Genomic DNA, 13414 nt, shown 5'->3' with positions numbered 1-13414 from the left:
AGAAACCAAAACAACAGATACTTCCACATGAAATCTAACATGATTATCTGACAGAAAACAGCATCGAAACCGTGTAACGTTATGGAATAAAATGTTGACCAATGAAGAGGTAATATTGACTGTCAAGCTTTGGGGTGTTGATCGACTCCATCTATGTTTTGATTATCATTTTGAATCCAATTCATAGCCTTTTTTCAGCATTTTGTTCAAAATGTTGTTTATTTTTTTTAAGTTATGAAACGTACCCACATTCAAGTGTTTCAAAAAGAATGCATGAAGCTAGAATAAAATGTTTACAAGTACTGTAGATACCCTGTTTTTTTCTTTTGATATTTTGTATGTTCAGATATTCATGTAACAAAATATATAGAAATTAATACTTAAATAAGGACATAGTAGTATACTTAAAGTATGATGTAAAGTTCACTTAAAGAAAACTTACAAGTATACTTGCAGTATAAAACTACTAAACTAGTAGTTTACTGAGACTATAATTCAAAGTGTACTAAAACATACAACTGCAAGTATTTAATTAGTAAACTATCAGTATACCTATAAGTTCACTTTTAGTATAGTTGCAGTACAAGCTAAAAACATTGATGTAAACTAGTTTTTTACTACTACAAAGTTTACTACTGTTATACTTAAAGTATACTTTTAAATACTAGAAAGTGGGCCAATTTAGTCTCAAGGAGTATTGAAATAGTACACTTCCAAGTATACTACTAGTACACTGACATTTGTATACTTACAAAATATACTTGAACTTTACTTAATAAAATAAACTTGAAGTATACTACTTTTTGGTAAGGGATGTTATTGCAGTTCATAAACACGTTTGCTAATCCTCAGCCCTTCTTATTTTTGGTACTGTATTTATATTAGGCAGAGATGTGAAATCTCAAGAGCTTGCAAGTAAAATTATTCCATTCCATTAAAGTCTTTTATCTTCAAAAGAGTTATGGTTTCCACTGTCAAAGTCTGTTTTTAGTACTTCTGGGTGGAGGTGGAACTAAACTTAATAAGGACAAATATAGGCCTGGAAACAAACTGACTCACTGTGCCACAATATTGTGAAACTCCATATAACTCACATCTTCTGCATGGTAAAACAAAGACTGCATTGTAAGTTATTACAGTTCACAAACAAGTATGTGAGGATTTTTCAGTCTTTACCACTTCCTGTTTTTTGTTGCTATAATTATAACACAGAAGTGTCATGAAAAGTTAAGAGTGTGCAAGCAAATTGTTCCATTCTTACTCTAAGATAAAGTTCCATCTGTTGTCTTTAAAACAGATACTGTTTCCTCTGTCAAAGTCTGTTTTTAGTAATTACTAAAGTTTTCCAACAAGTAAAGGTCTGGGAATGAAGGGACTCGTTTGTCACAATAATTGTCATATTGTGAAACTCAAGTGCTTATGATTTGTGAGAAGGGTACATTGAAATGTCTTCCGAGTCACCTGTAATTGATGCACAAATTCTGCATCTAGTACTTATCGTAGTCACTGGAATATGTGGTTAATTAAAATTAGACTGACAAATGAGTAATGAAAAAGATAAATAAACCCTTCAAATGTTGCCAGCGTCAATTTAATTGGATTACTCTCAGCTAATGTGTTGTGAAGCCCCCCCACTAATTATATATTTTGACCCAGAGCAACACTATCCACTTTATCATTTGCGCATTAGTCTTCGATTCCATCTGGGGACTGATTCTGGGATTTTTCAAGTCTCATTTTAATTTAATGAGTACATAATGGTGATTCGAATGTTGATATTTCTCCATAATGTTTTGAAATTTGCATGAATTATGCAAATTTTGACAACTAAGACATTTTTAGTTTTGCAAATGAAGGGTGCAACTGTCTGTAAAAGTCAATTAGAAGTGAAGTATTTGCAATAATGTTTATTTGATCAGATCTACAGTCTCCTGTAAAGATTAATGCCGCTGACAATTTTCTGGGGGTCACTGAGGTAACCAAAAATGTTTTCAACTCTTTGTGTTTTTCATTGTCTGTTTGTGGGTTATGACAATTTTATTGTATTTGTTTAGCGAAATGTGTTCGGATCTAAATAATTACATTGTAAAATAGGGTTTCTGTTCAGCCTGACTAACATAGTATTTGGATAATGTCACATAAATTGAATAACACTGGAAGAGACCACACCTCCGAGACAATGCGTTTAAGAAATACATTTAATAAATAGTTTTAACGTGCCCTAATCAAGGGCAGACCTTTATATTTAGTCATTGTAAAGCTTTGAAAAATATTATTTTAATCATATCTGACATCTATGATGCAATTAAATTCCATATATTTTATTTTACACATACCATTTTTTAATTTGGTTTGGTAACTGTAAACCACCATTTGCAGGTTGTGGGTAGATAGAAAAATCAACATCATCTCATAATGTCAGGGGTGGACATCATTGAGAATCAAATGTGTCACAGTACAGATACACCACCATATGATACTCCCAATTTTTTCTTCTTTTGTTTACAGAAACAGTGAGGATCTCGATAAAATTGGCCCTTAGCAATACCACTCGATCGTTAGCTTAAAGAGGAAGCAACCTCTTAATATGTCTCGGTTAATTGGCACCTGAAAATGGCGGCATCGCCATCGGATGGTTTTTGTTGTGCATGCTAGATATTGCACACGTAGATGTCTCTCTCACTTCCCTTTAAAAAGACAGGATTACAATACATAACATCTCTCTGAAATTAAAAAAATAGTTTTGATTCACAATACCAAAAACACTGTGCTGTTCCATACCTCATAAACTGCTGAATTTTGCACATGCTGTGGTAACACTACTGCACCCTGAGCCCTGGCTAATCACCGAAGACCTTCCCACTGCAACTTCCTATGGCGCGGTCGCCCACTCTTATCCTTCGCCATGTTAAGGCAAGGATTGTGCTTGTTGCTTTGCAAGTGACTCCAGTATTTAATGAGTTCGTTGGGCTGGAACTGGTGAGAGGTGATCAGGTGACTGTATTTGCAGCTGGAGTACGACACTCTCCAGTGGTTGAAGAGAAACTCATTTGGTGGTGGCACTGGGTCGATCCGCAGCTTGGCCAAGCAGATTCCTACATACACATCCTCGAGGTGAAGGCGACGAATGCTCAACGAGGCATTGTAGATTTTCACTGCCATGTCCCCCGAGAACACATAGCCTGTCCCGGAGCAAAAGATAGGATATCTCTCGCTAGAATACAGCTCTGGTGGCATGTACCACTTACTGTCCTTGTTGCGGTTGGGAGCGTAGCCTCTCATTAGGTAGCCTGTGAAGTAATTCTGGCGAGGTGCCATGTTTGGCTTTAGCAGCTTTTGGATGAGATATTCTGTGTTGACAAACATGTCACTATCCGTCTTCATGACATAGCGGGTGTGCGGGCAATAGCGAGCAACCCAGCTCATGCCCATGAGCGTCTTGATGGTAAGGTTGTAATAGGTGTCCAAGAAGTCCTGCTGGATGATGTCATGGTACTGCAAGCTCTCCTCCTCAATGGAGCTCTGGGGATACGCATTCGGTATCCTTCCCAACAGAAAGAGCCGCACAAACCCGTAACCCAAGGCCAGGCTCTCATTGCCCCAGGTCTGTCTGATGGCGTTCCTTGCCTCCAACTGCCTTGGCTCGGCAGCAATTAGCAAAACCAGGAAGGGACTGCTTTCGTTGCACTTGTAGGGCTCATTAAGCAGCCAGTGATAAGGCTGGGCTGCCAGACGCCCTCCCACTCCCATTTCCCTGTGCAAACTCTTGGTGTTGCCGTTAGTGGTCAAGTTGTTCCCGCTTGGCGAGATCTCCAATCCCACAACCCCCGGGGCAGTGATCTCTGCCTGGTGAGAACTGAAATTTAAGTTAACAGACGGTTTGGGGAGCACATAACCATTGTCTTTCCAGAGGCTTCGCAGTGAGCTTTGGTTTCCCTTCGCACGCTCCTTGTGGGGGCGCAAACCCCGCATGGTGTAAACCAAGGGGTTGTCTCGCAACCAACTCCGGCCCTGCAGCAAATCCTGGTGGCAGTAGATGAGAAAGAGGGCGAAGAGTGAGGCCAGAGAGAGAAGGCCTGCTACATGTGTGCGGAAGAGTGACCGCTTGACATTCCAGGTCATCTTGATGGGGCAGCAGTATCGCCGACGCCACTGCATGATGTAGAGCGGGGCTGCTTAGCAAAGCGCGGCGGTCACAACCAATCACATCAAACATGTGTTGCAAACAGCCTAAGGGTTATCTGAGCTGGCAGATGGGTGTGTTCAGGGCCGCAGGTGGACCTACGAGGGGGATGACAAACTGTTCATAAGAGTTGCAGGAATGCGTTTCTCTGACCCTCCCCAGTGACAGACGGTCATGCTTTGCGGCAGTTCCCTTCTGAAGGACGACTGCTTCCTCAGACTGATGTCTCTGTGCTCTAAGATTGAGGAGAGAAAAACAATGAGTAATACTGACGAGTGTCGCAGTTCAATGGATAACAGAAGATCTTAAATTACATTCATGAGCTGCGTATTGCTACAGTATAAGTCATGTTGGCAATGGCATCACCTGCAAATTTTGAAAACAACCAAGGTTTATGACAGCATAAATCTTCTCTCTACACCATGAACGTTATGATTTTCCAGTCTCCTGCATTTGCGATACATGGCAACACAGTGGGGGAGATTGCTAACGGGGGTCTCTGCATATCATGAGCTAACCTTTACTTCCCTGCGTGAGAGTTTAAATTGCAGGTTTGCACAACATGGCAGTCAGTGAGAACACTGCTGCCTCAGAGGCCCTCTAAGCCACCTCCCCACCCAGATGCACTCTAACAGCCAGAGAGAGGAAGTATCCGTCAAAATGAATTTTCAGGCTCCAGCAAGCAGTGTTGCAGGATGCGCAGCCAGAAGCAGCGAGTGATAACAGCCCTCACCCCTTATTCACCCTCCACCTTAAACTTATCAACACTGCACCAGAGGGAAAGGCCTCCCTGCCAGCAATTTCCTCTCTTAACCGCTGCTTTCTCACACTGAGGGTTATTAGATTCCAGAACCTCCTCCCAGTAATGGTGATCTAAAAATAGAAGATAAATTATTACAAAAATAAAGCAGGGGTCTTGTTTTTGAAAGGTTTTGTTCGGGCTCGTTTTGAGCGCAGCAGAAGAGGGAGTGCTTATAAATGTTCTATGACAATACGGCACAAATTGGGGTCCTAATTTTTAAAAGCATTTTATTTGTTGTTGTTCTCAGAACGATACATTTAATAAACTATTAGCCAACATAGAGCATTAACATACTATGACAAATGGGTAATTTTAAATAAAATATCTATTCATTATTTTTCTAATTATTATCATTATTTATCATCTTATTCCATTTTCTTATACAAATAAAGCGTCAATTGCATTCATCAAGATCAACCATTCAACTCTGTTAACTTATTTTAAGAATATCAATATTTTTACACTATAATATTATAAATATTAAATATATATATATGATATGGTTAAAAAGATATGGGGTTAAGTTTCATAAGACTTTAATGCACACAAAGGCTGCATTTATTTTATGAAAAAATATAGTAAAATCAGTAATATCGTGAAACATCATTACAATTTAAAATAACTGTTTTCTATTTTAATATAGTTTAAAATGTAATTTATTCATGTGATGGCAAAGCTAAATTTTCAGCCTCATTACTGCAATCTTTAGTGTCACATGATCCTTCAGAAATCATTCTAATATGCTGATTTGGTGCTCAAGAATACTTCTTATTATTAGTCTTTTATTAGCTGTGCTGCTTAATATTTTAGAGTAAAAATTCTCCAGGATTATTTGATGAAGGATCCGAGTTATTACTGTTGGCAAATATAAGGTATCCTCGCTGAATAAAAGTATTAATTTCTTTTTTTTTTTAATTCGTACTGACTTTTTAATGGTTAGTCGGTTAACTTTTTAAACATTTTAATGGTACAGCATAATTTGTGTAATGTAATGTTTTTTTTTCAACTCTTCAAGAGTTAAACAGTTGAGTTTTAACGTTTTCGAATCCATTCAGCCAATCTCCGTGTGTGGCGGTAGCACTTTTAGCATAGCTTAGCATAGATCATTGAATTTGATTAGACCGTTAGCATCTCGTTCAAAAAAATGACCAAAGAGTTTCGATGTACAGTGGTGTGAAAAAGTGTTGGCCCCCTTCCTGATTTTTTTTTTTTTTTTTTTGCAAGTTTGTCACACTACTGTTTCAGATCAAACTGTAAATATTAATCGATATTTAAAAAATTTAAATATTAATCGAAGATAACGCAAGTAAACACAACATGCAGGAAGGGGGCCAACATGCAGGCCCCCTTCCTGATTTTTAATTTTTTTGCTTGTTTGTCACACTTTAATGTTTCAGATCATCAAACAAATTTAAATATTAATCAAAGATAACGCAAGTAAACACAACATGCAGTTTTTGAATGAAGTTTTTTATTATAAAGGGAAAACTAAATCCAAACCCACATGGCCCTGTGTGAAAAAGTGTTTTTCTGAGTAAATGATTCTGCCAAGATGAGTGGGCCAAAATTCCTCCACAGCGCTGTAACAGACTCATTACAAGTTATCGCAAACGCTTGATTGCAGTTGTTGCTGCTAAGGGCGGGCCAACCAGTTATTAGGTTTAGGGGGCAAGCACTTTTTCACACAGGGCCATGTGGGTTTGGATTTAGTTTTCCCTTTATAATAAAAAACTTCATTCAAAAACTGCATGTTGTGTTTACTTGCGTTATCTTTGATTAATATTTAAATTTGTTTGATGATCTGAAACATTAAAGTGTGACAAACAAGCAAAAAAATTAAAAATCAGGAAGGGGGCCAACACTTTTTCACACCACTGTATAGCACGAGATGCTAATGGTCTAATCAAATTCAATGATCTATGCTAAGAGATCGGCCTATTTCCAAAAAAAGTGAAGTGTTCCTTTAAAACTGTAACAGGGTTGCAAAAATGTGCAAACTTCATACAACCTAACATATAAACCACTGCTCAATTAACATTTAGCAGGGCTCGACATTAATGCTTGTCCGCTTGTCCGGGACAAGTGAATGTTTTGGACGGGCAAGTGAAAGACAAATTTACTTGCCCAATCGGACAAGTAAATTGAAAAAATCAATACCAAATAATAACTGCCTTTATTTATGATATAGCCTTTGTTATAGGGGTGTGCGATATATATCGTTTGTGATAATAAAAGTGTATTGCAAGAATCAAACAAAACACATCTACAGCATGCACGCATACATTAGTAAAGTCCTCTAGGTTAGACTAGCTCACGTGCGAGTGCGTTCTTTCAGTGCATGAAGAATGATCAGAAAATGCAAGATATGGGAGCAGAAAATTTATATATTTATATAATTTCATATAGTTTCACACGAAGATCGAGCACCATTTTTTTTGCTCCAAAAAAACCTTGATTACAAATGCGATTTTTTTTTTTACAGTTCAATAAACAAGACGTTAACATTAAGAGACTTGTGTTTTAGACACCATATTTCCTGTTTTTGCTCTGTTTCACCAACAAAAATAATTCCAAACATAGCCACTGCACTGTTTTGCGTGTCTGAGCAACGTTTCAGTCGCATTGGCTCACATATAAACAGTGACATGATGCCACCTACTAGTGGTTTTGACTTCACATTGACAGTATTTTTTATTTATTTTTAATAATTTTAAATATCAGTATTCAACGTTTTATGAACCAAAACATTATTTATTCATTTGTAACCGCAGATTAAAGTATTCTGCATTAACAGTGGGTAAATATATCTATTCCACTTCAGATGCAGTTTCTGTGTTTCCTCTACATTGCAAAGATGAATTTAGTTGATATTTATTTCATTTTTTTGGTAACAGCCCAAATGTCTTCTTATACTATTTGATTGATTAAATTGACCTCTAATTAAAAACATTAAGTTTGAAAATTCATATATAAAAAAGTAGTAAATATTAGCATTTTATTTTTAACTTTAATATAAAATAATTGTATTTGTAATTAATACTCCCTTTTTATTTATATAGAAAATATAACAGTATTATCACACTTTATTATCTTTTTTTCATTATTTTATTTAAAAAGAAAAATCTAACTAAAACTAAATGTGTTTTGTATAACTACAATAAATAATTATATTATAACTCAATTAAAAAAAATTCTATCCAGGCAAGTAACTTTTATACTTGGACAAGTAACAACCACATGAGAATGCTTAATGTAAAGCCCTGATTTAGTGTGACCTTCTCACTACTTTCATTGACATAATGCTGTAAAAGAATTCTATGCCCTATTTTGTACCTATTTCATAAGTTCCATGTGCTATCCTTCAACCTACCTACTAAATGCTTGTCTCTGTGGATTGTTTTGTTTTGTTGCAACAGCTGGATCAGAGGATGATAACCTTTTCAATCAAATGTGCTCACCCAGCGTGGGCAATTACAGTAAGATGGAAAGAGGCTAAGCCTGGCTTTACTTTAAAGGTTAACACACTTCAGAACAGAGCGAATGAAATGCTCCAAAAGTTTCCTTTGTCATCCATTTGATATCCTGTAATGAGAGCCTCACTAGAGAATGCTACATACTGCACTCACTCGGGTGCTAGGTGTTTTTGCCAATGTTACACACATTGTTTGGAGGAACAAGAGAATAAATAAATATTTATGTGTTTGTTAACGACAGAGGAATTCATAAAATCAGCAGCTTTTTATTTTAGTTTCCAGCTACACCAGTTTTCGTTTCATACAATTACATAAATTAGGAGCGTGATGTGGCCACAGCGGTCAGCAATTAGAAGAGCAACATGAGGCTATTAGAATTCTGATGGGAAGCACCTGCAAACAAAGTTAATATGATGGAACTCAGCAATCAGTCTACCACACAATAACAAAAGCAGGAGCTTTTTAACGCACTAGCTCCCACGTTTTTTGTGAAAAAAATTTGAGGTTGTTGAGGTGTTTCTACTGACTATCCATGTAAATGCCGGTTTCAATTTAATAAGCAAAAGATAGCATGTCTCTAAAAACGACATGCATTTGCAATGACACTCATTTGTTAGTCTATTAATAATTTGCATGCATAATGTTTTTGTAAGATGTTTAGTTTAAAGCATTTTGCCATAATCTGAACATACACCTTTTAAAAATAACAAAAATGGCCAAGCCAATAAATAACTGATTAAAAAATTCTGGATGACATTTAAAAAATAAATATACAGAGGGCAATAACACAATGTACAATCACAACAAATGCACACCAGATTCAATAAATCTCCATATGCGCTAGTAATTCTCCCCGAAGGAATGATTAATTTGACATTGAGTGTCCCATGTGAAAACACTCATCATGGGTTCTGCATTTGCACGGCCACTGTTCATATCTTTGATGGTTGTGTTTATATATGTACTAGATATGACACCACATTTTAATGTTTGCTTAAACCTGGAAATATGGCCCTTACTAGGACACATTCGGGCCGTACTTGACATATAATTGCATCCATTACTCAAATGCCAAGGTCTTTAAAAACCTCATTCAGAAGTTTGTGAATGTTCCTTTGAAAGGTGAGTTTAATGAATCACATATCGTGAGGATGCAGCTCAAAGCATTTTATTCTCAGAGCATCTGTCATCCATAACTTGGACTGAGATGAATACCATCCCCCCCAGTTCTGCTAAAAGAGAACTGTGGCCAAATTAAAAAACAAACACACCTGGTGGAATAATTTGTACGAGATACTTGAAGCATGCCAGCATACATCTTGGCCCCTGCATACTTCAGCAGGCTGTTTCAATTGTTTTTATGTCAATATGGCTTATGTGACATCTCATCTCCCATGAATGCAAATAGGTTTGTTGATTCATGCACATTACGGTCACAATCTGCCGTCGTCTGTGCTTAACGTTAGTCCTTTTAATGAACTGCAATATATTTGATGCATTAATATTACTAAAAATGCCCTACATTAAGTCGTTCTGCTATTATTTGTATTTTACTCCCAATGTTTTTATTACCTGGGTAACTGGAAGAAAGTCTTGGCAATAAATGCTTGAGAGCATGAGGGCAAAGTCGGGCCTGTTCTTTTATACTATTACCATGGCTTAAAAGTGTTTTCAAGCAGAGCAGTGAGCCGTGGGTGGTGGTCAGCTTGCAAAAGTCCGTCTCACTGGGCAGCGGTGGTGCTTTCTTACCTTACCGCTCTCACAGACTTGCTAAATATGGGGCATTTCACCACATTTTCACCACCTGGAAAACGTGGTTTCATTTCGTGATCATCCAAAACCTCAGTGGGTGGAAATTAGTATCTATTTGTAAGACTCCTGGTGTGAACAGTGTTCAAGAATTAGAATCAAGTCTTCTGCATTGCCCTATAAACATGTCCATGCTGTTTACACACAACTTAGGATCGAACTAACGTTACTTACTGATCTTCCTCAGTAATCATTATGGGGTTTATAACTGAGATCGTTACACTTAAAGGACGGCAAAAGTAATTAGAAGAAGGAAAAACAATATTATATTGAAATATCTATTTATTATGAGACCTACCTCACTCTGTGACAGAGTGGAAAGATGAGCACGCCGTCTGTCGACCCGCACCGCGCGCCATCATCCCCTCCAGTACCGACGATAAACCACCTCTTCACTTCCCCTCGCGCTACTCGCAGCAACTTGGGCGCATTTCTTCGTGTTCCATCTTGAATTCGTGGTGCAAAACCCCTCCTTCCATCTGTCAGGAGCTATTGTTGTCTGGCACTGTACACATTTATTGTCTGTGGTGCTATCACTGAGACCGCTACTTTCGCTCCGTCTTCCGTTAAACCGCGAATGCCTGTAATTTCTCCACAAATATAAACAGTAGCGGCTAAAGGCGGGAACGGAGAATTCAAAAAATAAAAGAACTTCAACGGTCACATTCTACGTCGCGCGTCTGCAGTCATTGTGAGGTATGTCCAGTGAAGTAACGAGGGAAAAAACATCAGCGGGAAGCGAGTAGGGTGGATCGCGGGTTCTTCCTGCCACAATAACGGCAGCAAAAGGCCTCCCCGTGCCTGGTGTAACGGAACACGACCCTGAAGTGCAGTAGAAGGCAGCGAAACCTCTCCTCTTCCCCAAATGATGTGTGGGGTGGGCTAGTGGGAGGGGAAGCAGCTGTTGAGATGACTCCGCTCCGCTGACTGACTGACTGACTGAGTCCCTGCGACGTCACCGCCTACTTAGGGGAGAATCCCACGTGATCCATTTAGAATCACTCCCACTCCTCACAAACCCACCCAGACCCTCACTCCCTGTGTCCGAGCTCAGTGAATGAACGAATATAACTCGCCGAGGGGCCAAGGTTTGGCTGGTTAGCTTCAACAGTTAGCCCCTGCTGGCAGATGTGGTAACTACACCATTATGGGGCAATAAGAATGTGTTTCCATTGATGCCATTCAGAGCTAGCCGTTTAATCTGACGAAACGTGTTTTTTTTTTGATAGTATGTGATTATATTATAGTAAATGTGTTGCCAGTGACAGAGTTATGAAATTAACTTTTTTTCCCCTCTCTCTCTGTCAGTTGCCTTTAGCATTGCAATTGGATTCCCACATCTTTTGACCAATTAATTAGAATGAGTTTTCTAGTCGTCCGTAATTAGGCTACTATATCTCACATATATATATAAAAACGTATCAATACATTTTAGAGCCAGTGATTATGACGATTATATTATATTTTCCCTAATTGTCATTTTGTAAATTAATTTATATCTGGAATTCACATGTTTAGTTTTTGGTGCAAGAATTCTTGGAGGTATTTTTTTAAGTCAACATTCCCACTGTTATTGTTCAGGACACAGGTTCAGATCATTAAGCTTACACACTGACCTATTGTGACAACATGCCCCAGCCAGCAGCAGAGCATGTTGGCATATGGGCTAAGTTGTCATAATGGGATAATAATATTGAACAGCATATACACTAGTAAAACTGATACATATATACTAAGTATGTAAATGGTTAAAAAACATTAAATATTTTTTCAGAACAAAGAAATAGTAATTAAATGGTTTAAAATTGGGACAGCTTGTCCCAATAACAATGTAACAACTGACAACTGCCTTGTGTGACAACTAGTCCCAGTGCCACTGACCCAAAATGAGATGAGTTCTCTCATCCATTGTCTATCAGCCTACAACACATTTCACATTTTCTAAGGTGTCTAATTTCACCTTTTTCTAATTATCCAATCCAGGGGGGAAATACACTAAAAGCTGACTTGTCCTGTGTCAGCACTGGCTGCAGACTATTGTGAATACCACGTAAGGTATCACTGTGGTTTCAGAGCCATAGTAAGACTGAATAATTAATAGAAGCCTTCTCGTTGACAGAAGTACTTTGGGAGCCATTAGCTCAGGTACCTGACCAGCGTGAGCATATTAGTGAGAAAGAGGTGATTCTGGAGAGATTGATTTCCCCACAAACTGATTGATCGGAGGCCTGCGCATTAAAGGAACATTTTACCCAAAAATGGCATTTTTACTATCCAAAATTTAGATGTGATTGTTTCTTCATCGGCACAGATTTGGAGAAATTTATCATTACATCACTTGCTCACCACTCGATCCCCTTCAGTGAATGGGTGCAGTCAGAATAAAAGTCCAAACAGCTGATAAAACAACAATAACAATAACCCATAACACGGCCAGTCCATCAGTTAATGTCTTGTGAATAAAAAATGAGTCTATAATCCATAATATTGCTTTCTCCAGTGAAAAAGTCATCTTGTCTGAATCAGGAGAGAAATATGCACGAACACCATTTATAAGGAAATCAGTTCTAAAACAAATATATCGTAGGATTTTGATGTGAGAGGAGAACAGGGATGGATTTTTTCACTGGAGGAAGCATTATTATGAAATTATGAAAGGATTATTATTAGGAAGCATTGTTAAAGCTCCTTAATTATGGATTTGTTTCTTACAAACACACAGTTTTTTGCTTAACAAGGCACTCAGTCACAAGGCTTTTATGTTTTCTAAGTCAGTCTGTAAAAAAACTTACTGAACTTTGATTTATTGAACTTTTATTTTGAGTAACATGGTATGCCTTGTCACATAGTGTATTGTTTTAGCTTGCATGGGTTGTTGAGAGACAATAGCTCTGTTCCAAACCTAATGAGCTGCTTCACTGCCTACATAAGCAGCTACTTTTTACGGCAGCATCCTAACTGAAAGGAAAATTGACTTTCTTAATGGATGTTCTTAGCGTAATTGTGAACGATTAACTGTTGCATGTGTTTGCAATGTGTAATCAAAATATAATAACCTGCTCGTCCTCTGAAACTCAACGCGAATAGCGATCTGCATGGGAGACTTATTTATTGTCACTAAACTGCATCTATATTTACACATTGTAC

At 37.8% G+C, this 13414-nt stretch overlaps 1 protein-coding gene across 1 annotated transcript; it reads right to left on the bottom strand.

The window, feature by feature from the left end:
- Positions 1-202: 202 nt before the first annotated feature.
- Positions 203-11341, bottom strand: LOC306867406 (beta-1,3-galactosyltransferase 2-like). The gene is made up of 2 exons (XM_079413041.1): positions 10566-11341; positions 203-4418 (listed from the first exon to the last, which is right to left on the bottom strand). The coding sequence occupies exon 2, from the start codon at positions 4156-4158 to the stop codon at positions 2845-2847; it is 1314 nt and encodes a 437-aa protein (XP_079269167.1). The 5' UTR covers positions 4159-4418; positions 10566-11341; the 3' UTR covers positions 203-2844.
- Between the last annotated feature and the right edge of the window lie 2073 nt (positions 11342-13414).

This window comes from Barbus barbus (assembly GCF_936440315.1).
Source record: "Barbus barbus genome assembly, chromosome: 49".
NCBI classification, from domain to species: domain Eukaryota; kingdom Metazoa; phylum Chordata; class Actinopteri; order Cypriniformes; family Cyprinidae; genus Barbus; species Barbus barbus.
This window is presented reverse-complemented; position numbering and strand designations above follow the sequence as displayed.